The sequence below is a fragment of the Callospermophilus lateralis genome, chromosome 2, assembly GCF_048772815.1.
Source record: "Callospermophilus lateralis isolate mCalLat2 chromosome 2, mCalLat2.hap1, whole genome shotgun sequence".
Lineage (NCBI taxonomy): Eukaryota > Metazoa > Chordata > Mammalia > Rodentia > Sciuridae > Callospermophilus > Callospermophilus lateralis.
The window spans coordinates 209,620,926-209,643,562 of NC_135306.1; the positions used below are offsets into that span (position 1 = coordinate 209,620,926).

The 22,637-nt window shown below is 62.0% G+C and overlaps 2 protein-coding genes across 3 annotated transcripts; both read right to left on the bottom strand.

Annotated features, from left to right (window-relative positions):
• Positions 1 to 853: 853 nt before the first annotated feature.
• Tssc4 (tumor suppressing subtransferable candidate 4) lies at positions 854 to 2,512 on the bottom strand. The gene has a single exon (XM_076844875.2). The coding sequence runs from the start codon at positions 1,982 to 1,984 to the stop codon at positions 1,046 to 1,048; it is 939 nt and encodes a 312-aa protein (XP_076700990.1). The 5' UTR covers positions 1,985 to 2,512; the 3' UTR covers positions 854 to 1,045.
• Positions 2,513 to 4,192: 1,680 nt separating this feature from the next.
• Positions 4,193 to 20,834, bottom strand: Cd81 (CD81 molecule). 2 transcript variants are annotated; one of them, XM_076847768.2, is made up of 8 exons: positions 20,536 to 20,834; positions 10,218 to 10,332; positions 7,066 to 7,163; positions 6,192 to 6,266; positions 5,841 to 5,945; positions 5,415 to 5,516; positions 4,841 to 4,927; positions 4,193 to 4,752 (listed from the first exon to the last, which is right to left on the bottom strand). In XM_076847768.2, exons 1-8 carry the CDS (start codon positions 20,599 to 20,601, stop codon positions 4,690 to 4,692), a joined length of 711 nt encoding a protein of 236 aa, XP_076703883.1. In that variant the 5' UTR covers positions 20,602 to 20,834; the 3' UTR covers positions 4,193 to 4,689. The 2 variants fall into 2 exon arrangements, with proteins under 2 accessions (XP_076703883.1, XP_076703884.1); XM_076847769.2 differs by lacking the exons at positions 10,218 to 10,332; positions 20,536 to 20,834 and adding an exon at positions 8,675 to 8,693.
• Positions 20,835 to 22,637: the final 1,803 nt, after the last annotated feature.

Genomic DNA, 22,637 nt, shown 5'->3' on the forward strand with positions numbered 1-22,637 from the left:
CTGGTATGGGGAGTGCTGGCACCCACGGCAGTGGTCTCAGGACCCAGCCCAGACAGGTACCCAATACTACTTTATTTTCAAAGAACCTGGAAACCACAACCCACCAGCCCAGACCAAACTGGCTCCAAAGGATGGCTGAGGTGCCCAGGATGCTGAGTTTCAGTACCTCTGAGGGCAGTAAGAAGGCCTACTGCCCCATGCACGTGGAGCCTGACCTCCTGGAGTCCCCCACTCCAAGCAAAGTAACCAATTGGGTTGGTCCCTCCTTTCCTTAGGGATGAGTCCAGGAGTTAGGGCTGCCCATGCAAAACCACAACATAGTAGGCTAATCTGACCCCCAGATCCTGGGCATCATAGGGGAGACGTGGCCATTCCTTTTTGCCTTGCCCACTGCCATAGAGAACCATCCTTGTCCCCCCACTGCCCAGTTAGGAAGTCTCCAGCACTGACCTTGTGGCATCTGTGCTCTAAATACAGGCCAGGTGTCCTGGCGGTACATCCTAGACATCTGTTACGTGTCCATCTTCACATACAGCCCAAGTGGGACCCATGGCCATGACAGGCATGGTCAGGGTTGGGAGAGTGGCCACCCAGGGTCCCTGCTCAAGCTCTAGCCCCACCATGCAGGACACAGGGATGGACGCTAGACTGTGAACTGTAGCCCTGGAAGGAACTGGGGTCTCAGCCTGCTGTGGCCACTTCAGTCCTTCTAGTGGATCCACCAGTGACCAATGCAGGTCATTGAGACCCTCAGAGCAGCCCCACTAGGCGGGGAGGGTCAAGAGAGGCTGGAGGACAAACGAGGGCTGCCAGTAGAGCCCTCAGGGTGAGGGGCCCAGATAGACACAGAACCTGAAGAACAGCCAAAACTTTTATTGTCCCCCCCTGGACACTGGGTAGCCAGAACTCTGACACCTCCTCCAGACAGCTAATCAACTTCCTTACCAAGAGGATGGTTCCCCATCCACCCCAGCAACCATGGCCCCATACTCCAGCCCACTCAGCAGTCTCTGCTTGGGCAGGCAGGCAGGCAATGGCAGTGTGGTCAGTTTGAGTGTCCCCCTCCCATCCCAGCCCCTGAGCTTTCAGGGCTGCTGCCCCTATTGCGCAGGTGCTCTCGGCTCCGCTTCTTGCTGCCATGGAAACCAACCATCTCCACCCCTGGGGGTCCTGGTGAAGATCCAGGGTGGACAGCCCCTGAAGGTGTCCCCAAATCCTGTAGCCCCAGGGCACTACCACACTCCTCGGCCTCTGGGCTCCCGAGCCCAATCAGGTGGGCCAGCTCCACAGGACCCTCGCCCCCAACACCTGGCACATCCCCCTTCTTCAGGGCCCTCTTCCTCTCAGCTCTGGCCTCACCAACTCGGACGGGCTTGGTGAAGACGACTCTCCCCTCCCCACCGCTGGAGGGACGCTGGTTGAAGGAGGGCGTGTAGTCAGCGGGGGCCGCCCGGCTGCGGGAGCCCAGGAAGGCCCGGGCGGCTGCCTGGTTGCTCTGCTCACTGGCCTCGGCCACGTCTTCCAGGCTGTACTTGGTCCAGCGCTCAGGGTGAGCCACATAGTCAGGGAGAGGCGGCACCCTCGGAGGGTCAGGGTCTGCCGCTGGAGGGTGGCTCGAGGGCATCGGTGGCCGCTTGGGGCCACCGTTGTCACTCCTGCTGCTTGGAGCTGCAGAGGTCGGCACCCGCCTGGCCGCCCCCTCCAGACAGTCAAAGATGCTGTGGCTTCGCTGGGAGAAAGTGGAGCTCACGCCTCTGAGGAGGAAGGGCTGCGCGGCGGCGCGGGGGAGGCCTGCCGGGGACCAGGGGGGCTCTTCGGCGCCGGAGTCCTCGGGGGACGGCGCCTCCACCTCAGCAGCGCCGGGCAAACTGAGGTCTGAGTCCGAGTCGCTGAGCGAGACGGTGTCAGAAGGCAGGGTGTCATACTCTGTCGCCTGCTCCGCCTCCAAGCCAGGGGCCGGCTCGCCCGCCCCCGCCTCAGCCATGGGCGCCCGGCCACGCTGCCCTGGAGCCCAGCGGCCAGCGGTTTGCCCGTGAAGAGCGTGTTCTTAACGAGGCGCTCCCGCAGACCCGCGTCCTCCGGGGGCCCCTGTCCGGCCTGCCGCGAGCCCCCGGGCCCCGCGGAGGGCCGATGAAGGGCCTCGGCCCAGGTGCGCGGCTATTCGCTGGGGGAGGGCTGCAGCAGAGCCGGCCACCAGTCCACGGTGCAACCCGCAGAGGGCCGGGCTCTCGGCGGCTGCCTGCCTCGCTCGGCGATCGCTCCGCGGGTGGGCCGAGTGGCGGCCTCTGCTCCGCTCCGCTGGGCCGCGCGAAACGCAAGGCGGAAGGAGCGCGGCGGACACGCCGCCTCCGGCACTCAGAGGGCCGACCGGGAACTCGCCGGAGCCCGGCACACGGGCGCGTCCGCCGCCTCCGGATGCGGTCCCTCCCGCCCCGCGCAGGGGGCTCTGGGAAAGTGAGTTCCCCCCCGTCCGTGCGCCGCGACTGCGGCGCCTGAGGAACTACCACTCCCACAAGGCCGCGACGGCCACCCCGAGGCCTGCCGGGACGCGCACTCTGCGCGCACGCCGGGATCTGCCAACGCTCCTCCCCACGATCCCTCGGCTCCGGAAGTGACGAACAGGAAGGGGCGGAGCCAAGACTGGGTTCCCATAGTGCTCCGGGGCTGCGGCTCGCCGTGCCGGCTTGCCGGAGTTCCAGTGCCGCCTGCTGGAGACCGCGAGTTCAGCGACCGCTTCTGACAAGGAAGTGCGTCATCGCACCCCACGGGCGCGAATCCGTTCCGCGCGCACTTCCGGTACTGGCCGGAAGCGGTAGCGGTAGGCCGTGCTGTGCTGCGTTGGTCTGTCCGCGGGAGCCGGCGCCGTATACCGCTGACCGGTCGTGCACAGCCGAATAGTACTTCATTTTCAAAGAACCTGTAAACCACAACCCACCAGCCCAGACCAGACTGGCTCCAGAGGATGGCTCAGGTGCCCAGGATGCTGAGTAGCAGTACCTCTGAGGCAGTAAGAAGGTCTGACCTCCTGGAGCCCCCCGCTCCAAGGACCCGAGCCTGACCCGAGGCCTGACCAGGAGGTGCCGGGCGGGGGGCGAGGCTCGGCCTTCCACGGCAGGTTCTCCCCTCGATAGGCCACAGGCCCCAGCCCGGCGACATCCTTTGTCCCTTCCACCCGAGGGCGGCGTCTTCCCTCGGCTGAAGTACCACCGACCTCTGACCTTCCTCCGCAAGGTCCTGTTGAGGCCCCGTTCCTCAGCCCCCTGGTCTGCGGGGCACCTTTGGGACACCTTATCCTGCCCTGCCCAGAACCTTGCTAGGAATGAATGTTTTTGCTTCCAGAAGCCCACGTCGAGGCACCCCAGCTAGTAGGCAACACTGAGGGGGGTAGGAAGGAGGAGGCGCCTCTAACCATCAGCTAACCCCAGAGACGGGGATGGGGCAGCGGTCCTTGCCAGACCCTGCGGTGCTCCAGTGTAGGCCAGGCTAGTGTCCAGAGTCGGACTCAAGGAGGCTGCTGGGTGCCAGTTACAGAATTCCACCCAGGTCCAGCCGATTAAATGTCCCAGTCAGTTTTTCATACTGTCCTACCCAGACTAAGGGGAAAGCAGCCTGGCCTAGGCTGGGGACCTCGAAGACAGGGGCCTCTAGTCAAGCCCATTGGTTGTAAGAGATGGGGCAAGGAGAAAAGGGTGGGTGTGGCCCAGAGACTGCTTAGCCTCAGAGCCTCAGTTCACCACTCTGGGCTGGGTGGGCCTCCAGGAGGCTTTAAAATTTTCCTCACCAGCCCCTTTAAAATACGGTTTTAGGCTGAGTGACCCAGCTTAATGGAATACTTAAGGCACCCAAATAGGGAGACATCCTGAAATGCTTGGGGGAGGGTCTTGCAGCTCTACCCCCAGCACATCATGTACTGAATTCCTTGTCTGGCCCCACTTGTCCCTCAGGGGATGATGTGTCCAAGGGGTGAAGTGGGAGTGACGTCAAGACTGCTGTGGCAGCACAGAGCCCCCAAAAGGGTCATTCAGCACATGGGACTGTTCCCCAGAGTCCGGCCCTGCCCACCCACTGTAGCCAGCAGCCCCTCTTGGGCCAGCTCCCCCTTGGCCTGGGAAACTCCAGATCGGGGCCAAACTCACAATGGGCTCACCTGGCCTTGGGTGCTGCTGGCACAGGAACTGGCTCCACAGTCCTGTTAGCATGCCTGATTTCCTTCTTTATTAAATGATTTTCAAGATGTTGTAATTACAATTGAAGGTGACGTGTTAGAAAGGACAGGTGCATTGAAGGCATAAAGAGTGCTCAGACCCGGCTCTCAAAATGGGGGCAGGGAAGGAACAAGGATTAAAAAGGTGCAGCCCATGGGACAAGGAAGGGGGGGCAACAGCCCCCCAGCCCAGCCATGCTGAGCTTCAGGACAGGTTGTCCCTGGGAGGGCGCTGGCTTAGCAGGCAGAGCTCACTAAGGGGCCCCTTCAGCACAGGGTCCCCAAGGCCCAAGTTTGCTCCACCCCCACCCACGCACACGCCACCTACAGGTGACGTCAGCCCCAAAAAGGTAACAGGAAAGTTCAGAACAAAAAACCTCAAAAGTAAAAAGGCTAAGTGTAGCAGAGTAATACCGGAAACGTTATATACACAGGTGGTGACAGCCCTGCAGCACCTCCGGGTCACTCTGGGGCACTGCAGGGGCTCAGTACACAGAGCTGTTCCGGATGCCACAGCACAGCACCATGCTCAGGATCATCTCGAAGATCTGTAGGGAGGAGGCAGGGTGAGGTCAGCACCCGAAAGGCAGGGGGCTTCAGTGCCCACGAACAGAGGCCCTGTCCCCACCAGCTCACCATTATGACAGCAACGACGATGGCGGCAATGCCGATGAGGTACAGCTTTCCCGAGAAGAGTTCATCAATCTTCTGGTGGCAGTCCTCCTGCAGGGGCAGTGGGTTCAGCAGACAGCTTAGCCCCAAAGCAGAAGGGATGGGTGGCCTTGTCCCTGCCTCCCCCACCTCCACATCAGGAGAGGTGGCACAGCAGCTGGGCTCTGCCCAGAGTTGTTCTGTCCATTTAAAAAGAATCCAAACCATGGGGACGTACTGCCTGAAGCCTTCCCTACCTCAAGGCTATGATCACTGGTATTGCTACATTTACCAAGGGACTTCCACAGGTGCTGGGTGGGCCTCCAGTGGCATCAGCAGCTTTGGGCAGTGACCCAGGTGGTAAGGACTCTGTGTGCCCCCATGCATGAGTGGAAGTGCAGGCCCTGGGCGAGGCCCATCTGGGAGTCTCCCCTCTTCCTCATGGGCCACACTCAACCTACCCAGCCCTCCCAACAGAGCAGCCTTGGTGCCACCCCCAAACCAGGACCCACCCAGATAGGTGGAGGCCCCTGCCTCTGCCCCACCCACCAGTGCACACCTTGAAGATATTGGTGAAGATGTTGCTCCCCGATGGACAAAGGTTGTTTCTCAGCACTGAGGTGGACAGTGCAGACAAAGTGTTGGAGCCGCAGCAATTGAGCTGTAGAGACCGAGAGTGTCTGGGTCAGCTCTGGGCATCGGGGGAGAGCAGCCAGAGCTCTGGGTGTGGCAGGGGGTGGGGAGCAGGGGTACGCATTACACCCCCCTGAAATGCACCAGGGATGTTGGGGGCGGTGGGGGTTGTGCCCAGCTGCACTGTTCGGACACTCCCACACTTCTGGCCAACCAGGCCACAAGGTGCCCATCCAGGGATGCCAGGGTCACACAGACTGCCTAGCTGGGACCCCTCCTGAGGTCTGGGCTGTGGCAGAACTCATCTGGAAAGGTGAGTACCCCACTGGGGCCCGCCCCAGCTCAGCCTCACCGTCTCATGGAAGGTCTTCACCACGGCCTTGGCGTTGCTGGCATCGTCATCCACCACAGCCTGCTGCAGGGCCTGGTCGTAGAACTGCTTCACATCCTTAGCAATCTGGGGCAGAGTGGTCACATTAGTGGGGACCATCCCTAAGGGTACACCCTGCAATAAGCTTCCCCTAATGTGTTTGGTCCCAATGCCACCTCCTCCATGGAACCTTTGAGATCCTCCTACCAGGCAGACCCCAGGAGGAGTCCCAGGAGAACCCCAAAACCCTGGACTAAGACCCACCCATCACTCAAGACCTGGGCAGAGGGCATTCCTCCACCCGTCTAGGCTCCCTGGTGGGCCCAGGCTCACCTGGTCCTTGTGGACGAAGCCCCAGATGCCGGCAGCCACCTCACAGGCAAAGAGGATCACTAGGCAGGTAAAAAACTGGAGAGAGGAGGAGGGATCAGGCTGTGGCACGGTCCTGGACCAACATGGGGTTGCCCTTCTGCAGAGGGCAGGTGCCCATGTAACCAGCAGGTGTGCATATTATGGCCAGGGGAGAAGCTGACAGTATCCACCAACCCACATCCCAACCAGGGAGACAGAAAGCACAGAGCCCAAGACGCAGGCCCCCTAGTGAGATGCTAAAGCACTCACACAGAAACACTGCCCGGGGTCTGCAGGAGGGGCTGCAGGAGCAATGGAGAATCACTCAGGGGGGTTGTGGGTGGCAAGCCCCGGGCTGGAGCCCCTGGCAGGTGCATGCAGCAGTATGCCTCCTGAGCCCACCCTTTCTCCTGCTTGCCATGGGAAAGGAGACATGTGCCTCAACTTTCCCAGCTGGGGACATGAGCATAGGGCCCCCCTTCCAGAATGGCCAGGCCTGGAAGGCACAGCAGGGCCTCGGTCTCCTGCCAGTGGGTGGTCCCCAAGACACTTGAAGCTGGTCTTGGGGACTCAATCTCTGTGATGTTTGTGGATTGTTTTTAAAGAAAATAAAAAGTTCTCCTTGGAAGTATTAGCCTCAAGGACTAGATGGAAGTAAAACACAGTGAGAGACAATTTACAAACAAAACAGGAAAATCAGAGCCCAAGTTCTGGGGAGATGCGGAGGCTACCCAGAGGCTGTTGGGCTGAACCAAAGACCCTGGGCCTGCCCCTGTGCTCATGGCCACCCCTTCCTCTGCCAGCTGGATGCTGCTCCCCATTCCAGGCCCAGGACTCCCCGGCCTCCTGAGCTTACCGTCCCAAGCAGACACTGGGATTCCTGAATGGCCCCGTAGCAGCCCAGGAAGCCGACGAACATCATCACAGCCCCCACAGCAATGAGGATGTAGATGCCTGTGGGACAGGGACCAGGGTGAGTTGCTGCTTGGCACTGCCCGAGACATGGGCTCGGCCTGGCTGCATGAGCTCCTCTGTGCCTCAGCCCTCTTCTGTGACACAGGAGGAGGCCGACGATGCCAAGGGGAGGGCTGCACAGCACCCAAGTGTGCAGAGTGCTGGCGACTAGTGCCCCAGCACCCAGCACCCATGTCCACACCCAGCTTGAAGGCTGGGAAGGACACCCGCTGTAGCATCCGGAACTGCTTGGGGTCCCGGCTGTTGACCTGGGGGTGGTGAGGTGAAATGAGGTGGAGGGCCCCTGCTGGCACACAACAGTGCACTCTAGCTGACCCCATCGTAGGGACGTCACCATGTGAGCCAGGCTGCTCTGCCTTGTACACTGAGAACTGAATGGAGTGTCCAAGCCACTGAGAGTGGCTGGGGCAGCTGAGGAGAGCACACCCTGCTGACCTGCCCATACCCACTAGCTTGGCATGTGTTCCTGGGAGGCAGGCAGACATCCCAAAGGGCAGGGGGTCACCAAGGCCCAGGAGGTGCCAGTCACATTGCTGTCCTGGAGCCCATGCCACCCCCTATCCCTTGGGAAAGGCCACAGTGTCCCTTTAGGGCTTTCCCAGCCCCTCATCCCATCCCCCCATCACCATGGCAACGCTGCCGGGCAGCCCAAACCTCTTTGCTCAAAGCCAGGCCCATTGTCCCCCAGGCTGGCCAGTCCAGGGAGAAGGAGCCAGGGGCCAGGACCCACCACCAGGCTTAGAAAAGCAACGTATCTGGGACCTGGTCTCCTGGGCCCCCTCACTGGCCAGAGGACACCTCTGGCCGGCACCAAACACATCTGGCTGAGAAGTCTCCCATTGGGCACACCTCACAGATAGCTCCCCACTTGGGGGGCACAGCACCCTCAAACTGGGCCTCCCTCTCCTCAGCCCTACTTCCAGTGTCCCAGGACAAAAGGGGCATTGCCTTTTTGTCTTGAAGAGTCCTAGGAGCAGGAGACCCAAGCCTACAGGACTCAGGGACAGGCCCAGGGCTGCCCAGAGCCCCTCCAGTGTTCTGGAGCCTGCAGTGTTCCGGGGGTGCTGAGCCAGCTGGCCCATTCGCCCTCCCCCAGCACTGCACAAAGCGCCTTTGTCAGAGTTGGCATCTGCTCCTGCAGGGCCCAACCCATAAGCAGCGGGGACTCAGGAAGGCCAATTTTGAATGGGCAGAGACTTGGTGGCCAGAGGGACTCTGAGTGGTCCCTACCCACAGGGCACAGGCAGAGCCAGAGAGTGGCAAGCTCCGACATCCAACCCAACCTGCCCAGTAGTCCCATGCCTAAAGCTGTCCTCCATGCCCAGGAAGCCAATAACCAAGGAGAGAGAGCAGGTGGCTCTGGAGCTGGAGCCTGACATGGGCCACAGAGAGAACACACCATCCAGAGGCCTGCTTCCAAGGCTCCGTGTCCTGGCACCGTGGGGCCTGCCTGGCAGCCCCTTTCCCCTGGTACCACCCTCAGCAGGTACCTTGACAAGCCTGTGGTGTCCACCCTGCTGAGGGGAAAAGGAGGCCTGAAGGAGTGCAGCCCTGAGGGCCAACATGCCTGGCTGTCCTTGCCCTTGCTCAGCTCACCCCAACTGACCTCGTCTGAAGTGAAGTAAGCCCTCCACTCCTGTCTGGCCCCACTGGGTCAACAGTGACCCACACTGAGCTGTTCTAGCCACTGTCTCGGCTGCCATGTCCCCAAGAGAGTGGTTCTTGGCAAAAGTGCCTGCCCCAAGGCCACTTAACTCCAGCCCTGCAAAGCCCAATAACCAGGGTGCCCAGGCCCAGGGAGAAGGCAGGTGGGCAGCAGCACTTGCACAAGAGAAGGAGAGATGTGCCGATGACACTCTGGCCAGGAGCATGCCTGGCTCTTACCAGCTCGGGGTGGTAGCTCCTGCATTTGCTGGGAGCCCCCTGAACCCCCAATACTCCTGATTATCTTAGAAGAGGGAAAAAAAGGTCAGGGAGGGACCTCTCTGGAGAACCCCACCCCTCAGGAGTTCAGAAGGTACTGGTCAGGTCCCCCATCCCCTCATCAGATGTGGGGCAAAGCTAACAGTCTGCTCCCAAGGGAGCCTGGCCTAAGCATGTCACCAGTGTAGCAGGCCACAGTCTGCGTGTGAGCCTGCAGGGTGGGTGGCTGCCCCCTGGGAGGGCACACAGTACTCAGGCTACAGGGACCTGCAGTCAGGGCACGGGACCTCCCAGAACAGCTGGGCCTGGAAACCAGCCCCAGCCCCAGGCGCACCCACCCCTGTCCTGTCTGGACCTCAGCCACGTCCATGCTCTCTGTGGAAGACAGAGGTCCCGGGAGGAGAGTGGGTAGGGCAAGGGGAGAAAGGAGTGACAGCTCTGGGGTGATCAGAATTCTTGCCTATCCTGGGCTCCCAGGGCCTACTCAGCAGCCAGCATGTCTTCCAAGTTGGTAAGAGGGCCCCACCCCATCCAGGCCCCACCAGGACGGAGGACAGCAGCGGCTTCAGATGGAGCGCTGAACCAAGGGCCCTCCTTTAAAGGGCAGAAGCATCAACACTGCCAGAACTCGCAGCGCCAGGCCCGCCTCCAAGGGAGGGCCAGGGGGAAGGCTGCTTGCCCAGCCAGGGCCCTCCTCCTGGTCACCCTGCCTCTGGGGCGCTGGAGGCTCAGTCCCCCTCAGGCAGCCTAAGAAGGTAGCAAGGTGTGGCAGCAGCTTGGGGGAGGGGGAAGCCTCCATGCAGCCCAGGCATCCAGCCCCACCCACCCAGAGCCTCCCCAGAAATGCCTGAGTTAAAATAAGATCTTGAAACCAATCCCCAAGCCCTGCCGGCTGCCCGCCCTCCCTGGGCCCCAGCCTAGTCCGTGGTGATTAGTGGGGTCCCCAGCAGCCACAAGTCCATCCCTGGGTGGATCCTCCTGCTCCAAGAGCCCCTTTGGAGCTGGCTGGGACCCCGTACTGATGCCCACTTACCCTCGGGCCCTGCCTCCTCCTGGAAGGCACTGGAAGCCCTGGGCTCTTGAGCAGACTCTGTGCCACGTGTCACTCACCCACATAGAAGGTGCTGGGTGCAGGCTTGTCTCCCAGTTCCAGGTAGAGCAAGCTGGTGGTCTGAGGGTCATGGCGCAGCCATAGGGCCACACCCAGGATCACGCCTCCGGCCAGCTGGAGAAAGAGTGGGGAGCAGTGTCACATGTAGCTGCTGACAGCACCTCCAGTCGGGGAGGGGGCCTCAGCAGGGACCACAGACGGGTCTTTTGGCCACCATTCACTGGAACCCCAGGGCCACCCCCAGCAGCTGAGCTGTGACTCCAGGCAGGGCTGCCAGGTGAGACAGGATGTACAACGTGAATTTCCGATCAACAAGGAAGACTACTGCAGTCCACCCATGCCCAACATTGCAGGGACACTCAAGAAACCCATGGATCTCCAACGCCAGGTTGACCTGACGTTCTGTCCTAAAGCTGGCCAGAGGCCACACCAGGACCTGAGCACCCTAAGGACTGCTGGGCCTTTTCCAAGGGGGCGGAGATCTGGTGGCCTCCAGGAAGTGGCAGGGGCATGACAGGCTGTGGCTTGTGGAGGAAGTGGCTGCTGGGGAGGGGTCCCTGCTCAGGGCTGGCATGCAGGGGACAGGCTCAGGCTGAGGGAGCCCTCCACCATAGGCCATCCTGTGTATCCGCCTTCAGCCAGCTGGGGACTGCCCTGGAGGCAGGTCCCGACCAGGCCCAGCCTGGTCTTCCCCCAGCAGCTGACCAGGCTAGATGCCTGCTGGGCCCGGGCACCTGGCCCTCCCTCCTCAGGCCACAGACGCCCCGGGGTGGTGGCTGTAGGCTCACCCTGCTGCGGCTCTTGGTACCTGGCACCATGAAGGGCTTTTGCAGACACACAGTCCCCAGGAATGGCGGGACACCCTGTGTCCTGCCTGCCCTGGCCCTCTTCTACTCCAGCACCTCTCAGCCAAAGACTTCAGAGGAGCAGAGGGCACAGACACTGTCCCTCGACTCCTACTGTCCCACCCTGCCCTTGGTGTGAAGCACAGTCCCATAATCCCTTAACCTGGGGACACTGTAACCCCGGGACCACAGAATCAATCTCTTCTGGGGTCCCTGACTCACAGTGGGGCCAACATCCCTGGACTGTCTGGGTAGGGACCTCTGCTTCGCTGGAGGACCTGGAGACCTGCCTGACACCTGGCGGAGACCCTGGGGAGGCATGTGCTGATGAGGTCCTGCCAGGGGCAGGGACAGGTCTGAGTGGCAGTCAGGGTCTCCATGGGGGACCCACCACCAGCTCCTTTGGGCCTCAAGGGCCCTGCCTTCATCCTCCACTCTATCCTTGTGGAGGGCCAGGCCACGGGGGGCTTCCTGGAGGCAGGTGCATGGGGACACACCAAGAACAGCTCTGGGGAGGCACTGCACCTCCTTCTGGTCACCACTGGCAGTGAGTGCCAGAGGCGGGCTGCCCTCCAACAGGCACGTGGGGCGCTGTGCTAGGGCCACCTGCAGGGATGGGCCCCACCGCTGGTCTGCAAGTCCGGGCTGATGCTCACCTCAGAGCTGTCAAACAGGAACAGAAACTGAAACTGGGCCTCAAGAAAAGCACCCAGTGGCCAGGTCCCGCTCCACTGGTCCTGGCCAGGGAAGCAGGGCCTGGGGGAAGGGAGATGCGTGTAAGAGAGCTCATGCAACCAACGGCACCAAAGGAAAGCCCCGAGTGGCCCGGGGATCCCCAGGTAGGCTGACTCTAGGTCCTGGAGGGGAGTGGGCCGGCCAGGAGCTGTGGCCCCCACACCTTCAGGGCAAGGGCCGAGGCACCCCCAGGTCAGCAGGCCAGGGCGTCCTCCTGGTGAACCCGCCCATCTCCGCTACTGCGGTTCCAGTGGCTCTTGTGACTGCACCCGCCCCTCCCGTGTGGTTCCTCTGCTTGGGCCTCCCCTGTGGGAGAGGAATAGGCCCCACTTACCCGTCAGGGCCCTGGACGGAGGCTCATTCCCATCAGCCAGCACAGTGGACATTTCTGCCACTGAGGGCCCTAAGCACATCCCTCGTGACCAGGCCCTGTGGTGGTGCCAGGGGTCCCCAGGGCTTTCTGAGGAGGAGATGGCGGGCAGCCCCAGGGCGCCACGCTGGGCTCCTCTGAGCCAGCTGCCATCTGGGGCTCTAGGGGAGCAGGCGACAGGCTGAGTTGCCCTGGTAACTCTGGCTCCCACTGAGGCTCTGAAAACGTCACGCATTCTGTTGGGAAGCTGGTTCAGAGTTCATGGAGACATGTTCTGGGGGGCTCCTGAAGGGGGAGGGGTCCCAGAGGCCTGGTCACAAACTTTGACTCAGCTGTGAAGCTGTGTTCACCCCCCTTCCTCTGCCTCAGTGTCCCCACCTGTAAGACAGCTGGGCAGGCAACAGCTGTTCCGCAGGGGCTGACCCCACCCCGTGCCCTCCCAGGCTGGGTGGGGCACCCCTACCTTCTCCATGCAGCTGAGGGGCTGGGGGCAACACCTCCTGAGGGGTGAGGGGGAGCAGTGCTCAGCTACCCCAGCTGGTGGTGCGATGGGGCTGAGTCACCCCTCTCCATCTGCTCAAGGAAGAGGGCTTCCTGTCGGGACTTCAGGGTCGGGTGGCAGGAGGCTACCTCTAGGTACGCCCTAGCAAGGGGCTGGCTGGGCCTTCCAGGCAGGGGAGAGCCAGACCCCAAACTGAAAGGGTCCCGAGATCTTCTATCAGAACGGCAGTGGGAAGGCAGAGGGAGGGCTGGGAAAGACCCCCAGGAGGGGCCCAGGAGGGCAGCTGGAGGTCCCCAGTGAGTCAGAGCTCCTAAGAATCCTCTTCCAGAGACCAGGGAAGCAGGACAGCCCCAGCTGGGACCGGATGTGCCTAACAAAGGACTTGTGGCCAGAGGATGCTCGGCACTCGACGGCAAGGAAGCCGGCCCCCAAGACGCACAGAGGCAGGACGGGCACCACAGGACACAGGGCCAGCACCACGCACGGACAGAGGCCACCCTCCAGCACCCAACACCGAACAACCCCAACCCGACCACCAGGCTGCCTAAGATAGAAAGTGACCACCACCCCTGTGCCCACGAGGGCAGCAGTGGGGTTCGGAGGGCCCAGCACAGCTGTGGCTGATGCTCAGACCTCCAACCTGCCGCACACCCGGGACCCTCCAGGTATTCACCCAAGAGAAGGAGCCCAGCTTCACACAAGACTCAGGTTCTTTCCTGTTCTGCCCCGAACTAGTAACAGCCTGTGGGCCCAGCGCCGGTGACTATGGGCCTGGGGCTCATCCTGTGTGGACCCTCATCAGCGAAAAGGGGCAGGACAGCAAAAGAGCAGGCACCTTCTGACCCCACCTGTGTGAGCAGGACTGCGAGGGGGTCCAGGCCACAGCCCAGCACAGTGCCGGGAGGAAGGACAAAGGATCCCCACGTCCCGCAGTGGCGACGGTTTCACGGGGCCACCAGCGTGTCAAGACTTACTCCGCTGCACACTGTAATCCTAGGCCAGTGCTACATGCCATCTGCATCTACGGAAAGCTGTTCGAGAACCCCCGCCCCCCGTGTCCTGCAGACTGACCACTAAGGGGAGAAAGGACCTCCTGACACCCGTGTTTTCCTGGGCAGGAGCCAGACGTCCCCGTGGCCAGCATCAAGCATCTGCACATGCTGGAGTCTGTCCACAGAGAAGGGAAACCCAGCTGTGTAACTACAGAACACAGAGGCTAAGTAAAGAGCCCAGTGTCCATGGAAATGAGGAGTGACAGAGCTGGGCAGAGGGCAGGCATGAAGGAAGGCCCGGGCCCCTGGCTGCTGAGTGACTGCAGGCCCATCTCAGTGCTCCTGCCTCCAGGATTCTCACTTGTGAAATGAAGTAGAGGCACAGAAGCTCCCACACAGAGACGGGCCACACGGTGGACAGTACCCGGCTGTGGACAGCACTCGGGATGTGATCAGTTAGGCCTTAGAAACAAGCAGTCTGCAATGTCCTCTTGCATCCCTCTCGGAGACACGTCCGCTCAAAGCTGCCTGAAGTTCCCACCTGCTCCCTGACCCCAAGTACTCCTGCCACCTAACATACTCGCTGCTCAGGGGCAGGGGTGGAGCGAGCACCCAGGTAACGTGTCCAGGTTCCTGAAGGCCTCCACACAAGGGAACAGAAAGGCGTATTCATGACTCTGTGAAGGGTTTTGTTTCTTCCTCCTTCCTGAGAATTAATAAATAACAGGCTCGACGTCAACACGGGGGGTGCCAGCACGCTGGGTCCCTGCCCAGCCTGTTGGTGTTTCCCAGCAGCAGCTGATGGGGTGCAGGCTTGGGGCAGCTTCCTCCTCCATGCCAGCTGCCTACAGTGAGTGACCCTTACCAGACCCAGGATGCAGCCAGAGCCGGGGCTTCTTGGGGGCTCTCCCACTTTAGCATGTGTGCCCCTTCCAGAAAGGGTGGGGCTCCAGTCCCCCAGCTGGCTGGCCCAAGGGGTCACTTCAAGTGCTGCCCACAGTGCCAGAGGACAAGGACGATTCTCATGTCGGCTAGCCCCTTTAAGCTGGGCACCTAACTCCAGCTCAGACCCTGCCCCTGCCTGTGGAAAGTGGGGGTGTCTCAGGCTCCGAGTCTGTTCACTGCCAGGGTCAGGGTGCACGCACGTGCTGGGAAGTGTCCCAGCGCCTACCGGCTCAGCAGCTGGGGTGCTGGAGGTGGAGAGGGAGGAAAGGAGGGATGCTCAGGTGACCTGGGTGGCGGGGAGCCCACCAAGGGGAGGCCAGCCACCGTCCTCCCTAGCCTGGGTCCCTGCAGACCGAGCTCCATTCTCCGCCCACTGTGAGGGGCAGTGCGTGGTCCGAGTGTGGGACTGGAACAAGTCCTCCTCCCTGGGGGACACAGGACCCTTCTCAGGCCTCCCTGGAGGCAGCCACTCCTCTAGGGCCCAGTGTGGCCTCAGGAGAGGAGCTGCGGAGGCTGGGGAGGAAGGAGGAAGCCGGCGAGAGCAGGAATAGATGCTCACCTCGGCCAGGAAGCAGCAGCGCCGCTCACTGGGCGCTCAGGAAGCCGCCTGTCCGGAGTCTAAAAATAAATGCTAAGAGAGGACCTAGACCTGGTCCTGCCGTCCAGCTGGGGTGCAACGGACTAAGACATGAGCACTTGGGGGCGGGGAGTGGGCTGGCCCTGAGGCGGCCCCTCACCCTGAGGCAGGCTAGCCACGAGGTGCCCTGCTTGCTCGTCACACGTCTGCCTCCACTGGGAAGCCCACCTGCCCTGAGTGGCCCTGTGGGGACTCGCCTGCCAGAGATGTGCAGGGGGCTGCAGGTGACTAGGACCCTCGGAGCTGTGTGCTCCAAAGAGGTGTGGGGACAGCCACGGGAGGCAGGGCCGCAGGCAGGGTCCGAGGATGGGCAGGCCAGGTGTCACAGCCAGCAGCACTCCACCGGCTCAGGGCTGTACCTGCTCCCACCTGGGTACGCCCGCCCGCCCCAGGGAAGCCCAGAGCCAGGACACAGAGGAGTCAGAGGCTGTGGGACGGGCTCTAGTCCCAGCCTCCCCCGCCCCCTCCTCCTGCGGTTTGTGGTTGTTTGCACTCAATCTCCTTATCGCCAACGGTCTGGTCTGAAAACGGCCCCGCACAGCTGGAGGCCAGGGTCTCCCACGCCCTGCCTGGCACAGTGCGACTTCAGGAGCCACTATCATCTCCTTGGGCACAGAGGGGGGGAGTGTCTGCGTAGCTGAGGTTGCTACACCCAAGGAGGGGAGCAGGAAGCAGAGCCTGGGGCCAGGCCGTGGGAACTGCGTGAGGGCTGGGCTCCCCGAGAGAGTCTCAGGGCGGCAGGCTGCTTCCCCTCACAAGCCAGGGGTCTACTCCAGAGCTCAAGCTCCAAGCCCCAGGACTGGAGCTCTGGCAGGGCAGGGGACCAGGGACCTTGTTCCCACACCCTGCCACGCGGAGCACCTCGAGACACCACCAGAAGCTCAATGTGCAGTCACAGGTGACCACACAGACCCTCCGGAGAAATGCTGATCCAGCTGATGGGGGTGTGACGGGAGTACGATGCCACTCGGGGAAGCACGGGGTGCCCAGAGCCTCCTTGCTGGGGCCCTCGGGCCTTCACCTTCCTGATAATGGCCAAGTTACCTCAATAACTGGGGCAAGGATGAAGATGGATGAATCACCTCTCCGAATCAGAAAAGGGCATGTCTTCAGAGAGGAGAGCAGGGCTAGGAGCCCTAGGCCTAGCGTCTGGCTCCCTGCCCCACCTCACCTCCATGGTGTGGGGACCCCACCCTGGGCACTCTCTGCCCCTTCAAGGAGGACTCTCACCACCCACTCAGCGTTTCCAGACTAAGAAACTCTGGGCATCTGGTTCTAATGCACCTCTCTGTACCCGCAGCCTTTACCAGACCTGGAGCCCAGGAGGACGGCTGCCCCCAGCCAGAACCCCTCCCCTCCCATGGCCACAGTGCTGGTACGGCAAACGCTGCGGTCCTGCCACACAGGGAGTAAAAGCCAACTACCAGCTGACCATCGACCAGCCCCTGGGGCCTGGCCCTCTGCCACAGGGATGCCCCCAGCCAGAGGCCACCCAGAGGACCCAGTCATCTCAAAAACTTCAGCACCTGCTTTGCAGCCCACCAGGTAAAGTGGCTTCTGTTGCACCCAGAGGTACACAGTACTGTGTAGAGGGGACAGGGTATTAGGAGGTCCAGAGGTTCCTGGAAGGCCACCCAGCATGCTGGGTCAGAGTACTGGACAGGTGCAGGCCTCTGAGAGCCAATTCTGGATGAGCCTGGTTGTTCATGCAGCTGTCTAGGCAACAAGGTGGACGCCTCCAGCGCTGGAAGATCACCTGGCACTCACTGCCTGATTGGTCTGTGTCCCAGGCCTTGGGTTCCAAAACCCAAGGCCAGTGCAAGGGTGAGAACCTGCCCCCTCCATGGTGCCTGGACTCTAAACCTTATTGATCTTGCGGATTGCAGGACTTTGGGTTGGGAGGGTGTGGGGTCAGCCTCCCTGTCTGGGCTTGGAGGCAGCTAAGACTGAATTGGGACTGGATTTGATTTCTGGAGCCAGACCTGAGCTAGGGTGGAGGTGGTGGGAGAAGGCCTGGCGTGCCCTAGAAGGAACAGAGAGGGGCTTCTCATTAGACAGTGGCAACACGTGGGCCCTGGAGCAGGGCCAGCTGGAGGGGCACCAGGGTCCCAGGCCCCCTGCCTCCTTGCGGCAGCTCTGTGCCCCTCTCTGCCGACACCCTCACTGGAGCCAGCATGACCAGGGACAAACCACAGACTTCCTCTTCTCAGCCCATCCTGGACTGACGGTTGTCTCCCCAAAGCTGGGCGGCCAGAAGCCAGACGGCCTGGGGGCACCAGGGGAAGTCCACTCGCCCACCGGGTGCAACCAGGCACAGGAAGCCCTGCCCCCACCCAGAGCCTGCCTGGACGGTAGCCCCTCTGCCGGAAAAAAGGCCACAGTCACCAAGTGACAGTCATGTGCTGTCTGAGGGGAATACTGAATGCCAGTTAGCGCGGCTGCTAATCAGTCTCCTTTGAGGCGGGCTTGCCACCAGTCACCTAAGTCCAGAGGGGCAGCCAGTTCTGGGCAGAAGATAGGACCCTTCTCCAGCAAAGACTGGTGGCACCTCTCCCGGGCTCCCTGGCCAGAAGCCATGGAGAAGACCACCATGATTTCACAAGATGAGAAGGGAGGTTCTGCAGGCCAGTCACCTGTCCCAGGACAGGGCCCTGCTCTCCTTCCTGCCTACTCCCAGGAGCAAGTCTCAAAGCAGCAAGTCTTGGGCACCAAATCTCCAGTAGGAGCCCCTGCACCCACCCCAAGGGATTGGATGTCCTCACTACTTGGTTAGGCCTCTGTATGGTCTCCCCTGCTTGGGACGGCCTGCTGCTCATCCTCCTGCCCTGTCCCTTGTCTTAAGCCTGCTGCCCACACAGTCAAAGTGTCCAGGACCTCACTAGCCCCAAAGCAGCATCAAGTCAGGAGAGGCTGAGAGCTCAAGGCTGCCTGGGGCCCTGCGTCTCAGTGTAGGAGAGAGCCAGCAATGGGAGTGTGCGTGAGAGACCAGGTTGCCACAGCGCTTCTAAAGAGGCAGGCTAGGCGGCCTGGGGTGCTCCAACCACAGGGACGCTTTCTTCTGCTCTAAACAGAACTTTAAAAAAAAGTGCCGCATCCAGACACCCACTGTCAATTTGTGCTCATCCAGCTTCCCATGAGCCCCTGGTACTGCCCTGTGTCCACATCAGGCCAGGCGCAGCAGGGTCCTCCAGGTGCCCTGGGAATGGCAGCCCCTTCCCATGCACTTCCTACCCTCAGCTTCGCTCTCCCTGGCTGGACCCTGTTGGACATCGTGCCCTGCATCTATTTCCTGAGCTCTCCCCATGCCGAGCCCCTTGCCCCACACTCAGGTACATTAGCTAGTCTGCCTACAGCCCCAGTCTCTCTTGGGGAGGGACCGTGAGGACCCCCCTGAGCGGCAGAAAGCAGAGGCCCAGCACTGGAGCAGCGGAGTTGGGCTCAATTAGGTCCATCCCTGGCACCATGGTGCTCTCAGCCACAGGACCAGCCCTGCGATGCAGGGGACAGAGGGGCTCCTCTGCCAGGCCCTCCCAGCTCAACTCTGAATTTCCAGCCAGTGCAGGGTCCAGCATGAGTGGATGGGTCCCCAGAAGTGTGAACATAAAAAGACATACATGTTCTGCGCTGGGCAGGCCCCTGGGATGGGCAGGAGGAGCGCCCTGGGGATGTGTTGGCCTCATCCTGGCTGCCTGGGAAACAACCCACCTCCTGGAGGCCCAGCTCCCAGGGGAGCCTGAGCACCCTCCCAGCTGGGGCAGTGGGTGGGCCTCATGGGCTGATGCACAGCCCAGAGGCCAAAAGGAGGCCCCTTTCCTGCCTGCCCTTCAACTCCTTGCAGGGTCCTCAGTTACAGCCGGGACTCAAGACCAGCAAAGTGGCACCCTGGCACAGGCCTGCCTCCAACCTGCCTGGTCCAGAGCAGAAAAACACCGATCAACATTACCACTCAGCAGCGGCCCCCAGGGCCATGCCAGGCAGGGCCAGCCCATCCCACATGGCCTTGCTGCTCCCCGTGGCCGCCCTGGCTCCCAGATGGTGTGCTGCAGCAGGCCATGCGGCACTGCCTGGCTTGGCAAGACATGCTGTGCCCCCCAAACCTACTCCAGCAGGGTCCAGACCAGTGTGTCTCCCCCACAAACATCCCACTGACCCTAGATCTGCCCTGGGAACCTTGGCTGTCCAGATGGAAAACAGATGTCCCCAGTCCCACACACTCACTCCAGGGGCTGCTTTATAAGTTTACCCGTCCTGCCTCAACTTGAGACACAGACTGCCTGTACTTGGCCCTATTCCTGAGAAGGGAGCCTGGGGTGCACAGCAGCTGGGGGCCCAGAGGAGTGGCCAGCAACACCCACCCACATTCCCAGGCTGGGAAGAGTCTCCACCCCTTCCCAATTCCAACTCCGCAGGAAATGGAAACAAAAGGCCAGAGCCACAGAGGAGAAAGTGCTCCTGGGCCAGGCCCGGAGACCAGGGGAGACTGCACTCCAAAAAGTGGACAACCCCGGCCGCAGAGAGATTCTGATCTTTAGGGTCACCCTCAGTCTGTGTCAACTCAGCCCGGGGCCTCACTCCCCGCCAATGCTTCCACAGGCCCACAGGCCCGTGGGGGCCATACTGGGGCTGGAATCTGTGTGGTTGAGGAGGGTAAGATGGGCCTCCAGAACTGGGGCAAGGCACGCACCAGCATGAGGCCATCCTGTTGTGCACTCCGCCCTAAACCCGACCCGCAGGACGGTCTCCAGGCTGGAGGGTGAGCAGGGCAGGAAGAAAAGTGGTGTAGACGGTCCCCACGGCTGGAGGAAAGTGTGCGCCCCCAAGCCCCAGCTCTCGGCCGCCCATCCAGGGGCGGTGGCCCGGATGAGCTCATGGGGGCGGGGCGCCGGGAGTCCCGCCCTAGAGGCCCCTCAGTACCAGCGAAGCAGGGTGGTCCCCGAAACAGTGGCCAACAGGGCCACGCGGGCTCCGCCGGCGCTGAGGGGTTGGAGCCCGGGATGCGGGTTCGCACGCCCCGCAACCATCGCCATCACGCAACAGGGACAGGTTAGCGGTCCCCAGACTAACGGGACGGACGGGGCGGGGGGGCTGGGCCGCGGCGCGCGGACACCTGGCCGGGCCGCCCAGGGGCGCGGCGGCCCTGATCCCGCACTGCGCCCGGAGCCCACAGGTGGCCCCTCAACTTCGCGCCGCGCCGCAACCCCGCCACGGGGCCTAGCGCTGCCGCCGGGCCTGCCCGAAAGGGGGTGCGCCTGGCCCCCGCCCGCCGCGACCCCCACTTCCCCTCGGCTCACCCAGAAGACGAAATTGAAGACGAAGAGCAGGTACTTGATGCACTTGGTGCAGCCCTCCACCCCCATGGCGGCGCGGGCGGCGGGAGGCCTGCGGGGCGCGGGCCGGTCCTGGGCTGCGGGCGCGCGGGGACGCGGGGCCGGGCGGGCCGGGGGGCCTGATGGGCAGCGGGTGTCGGGGCGCGGCGAGCAGGACGCCGAGTCCGAGCGACCTGCGGGCGCGAGGCGCGGGCGACAGGCAGACGCGAGGCCCGGGTTGCGCAGGGGTCGCCGCTGCTGCTTCGGCTGCGCGCTCGCTCTGTGGCCAGGCGCGCGACCCGTCCGCGTCGCTTATAGGCCGCGGCGGTCCCGCCCCCCTCAGGCCCCGCCTCCGCAGCGCTCCGCGCCCCTCCCCCTTGCCCCGCCTCTGGCCGCCAGGCGAGGGGCAAGGGCTGCAAAACCTCCCTCAACCTCCCGGTGCACAAGCACTTTGGGGTTCGCGACCTTGGTGCGGCTGGGACGCGTCCTGGAACCTCAGTCAGGCCCTAAGCCCCCGGGGCTGGTTGCAAAGCCGCGCCTGAGGACCGACCTCTTTCTTCCTGCCTCAGGCTCCCTGGACATTCTGGGAGGACTCCTAGAGGCCGCGATGCGCCAGAGAAATGTTCTCAGGCTAAGAGCGCGCTTTGTTCGCATTACTCTCTCGGGAAGGAAAGTGGGTGGGCATGAAGTTGGGCCTGAAGGTCCTGAAGATAGTGATTTTAGTCAGCAGGCCCATGTCCCATAGAAAGGGGTGTCGCTGGCTGCTGTTAGTGGAGTCTGCCTTTGGAAAGGCCACTGGTGCACCCAGAGGTTATCCCCAGACCCGCGTTAAATATCTAGCAGGCACCAAACACCTGCAAGAAACCTGCAAGTACTGTGCATCTCATGCGGGGTCCTGGTTGCCCCTCATCCAGGTCTTCCAGCTGCCTTCCTGAAGGTGTGGGGTCCCGCTGGCCTCACTGCTTCTGGTAAGGAAATGAGGACCGATTCTGATTCCCAGTGAGGAGTGCTTTCTCCCCAGGTGAAGGGGGAATGCTATCTGTCACCATAGGTGACACCTCCACCAAGGTGTCCTATGCCCTCCTCTCCCCAAAAGCTGGAGGATGGGGCTGTTTCATGAACAGAGCCTCACCTGGGGACCATGTGGGGCCACCTTTGGAAACCCAACCTTCACCACCTGACCAATCCGACTCAGCTGCATCACTGCCCATGGCAGCAGTGGGCACTGGGAATGTGGCCACCAAGGAATGGAAGTGTTAATTGTATGTCATAGATGGTGGCCAGTGGATACCCTCCTGGACAGAGCAGTTCTTTTTGGTGGTCAGTTTGTAAATTTGTTTTTGCTTCGCGCTTGCATCTGAGCAGCACAGTGTAGTTCTGTGTTCACGCGTGTCAGAGTGAACTACAGTAAAGGATGTCAGTCTCCATATGGGGGTCTGTGGGACGCTTTCTGTTAAAAGGGTGCGGAATGGACCTTCTGGGTAGGGGAGTGTTTCTCTGCATGCCCCGGATGCCTGCTGTCCCAGCAGTTCTCTGCTCTCTCCAGGGATGGGATGCTTCTCACCAAAGGTGTGGGATGCGCGTTACATCCCTGGTCCACCAGCCTGAGGCAGGCCATGCCTGGCCAGCTTGTTCTGTCCTCTTCCTTGGTCATGCACAAACATTTCTCAGGTGCCCACTGTGTCAGGCACTGCTCCAGGAACCGGCTGTGGAGCACCTGGCAGCCAGGACCCCTTCCCTCAAGGACCTCCGGCTCTGATGGGGGTGACAGGTGTCGCTCGATATGATGATCATATCCGTGCTGAGGAGGGAAGTGGCTCCAAGGATGTTGATGGAGGGGCATGGGGACCCCCTCCTGCAGGCCGTGTTGAAGGAGCCAGGCCTGGAGCCAGAGGAGCATTCCAGGGGGGGGGGGCAAGGTGGGAGGAACAGAAGGAAGCCCTCCAGGAGGGGGCGGGGCTTGACACAGGTCAGGCAGGCGGTGAGCTCTCGAAGAGGTGGGCAGGCGTCTGGGCCAAAGACCAGAGTGGTTCCACATTCCATCGGGCTGCAGTGGGGGCATATGGGAGGGTTCCCCAGGCCTGGCT

Excerpts from the sequence above, each read along its gene's own strand:
- Tssc4 (XM_076844875.2), bottom strand. The coding sequence starts at position 1,984 with ATGGCTGAGGCGGGGGCGGGCGAGCCGGCCCCTGGCTTGGAGGCGGAG.
- Cd81 (XM_076847768.2), bottom strand. The coding sequence starts at position 20,601 with ATGGGGGTGGAGGGCTGCACCAAGTGCATCAAGTACCTGCTCTTCGTC. Across the intron at positions 5,517-5,840 it reads TGAAGACCTTCCATGAGACG|CTCAATTGCTGCGGCTCCAA; the intron begins GTGAGGCTGAGC and ends CGGTCTCTACAG. Across the intron at positions 4,928-5,414 it reads TCTTCACCAATATCTTCAAG|GAGGACTGCCACCAGAAGAT; the intron begins GTGTGCACTGGT and ends CTGCCCCTGCAG.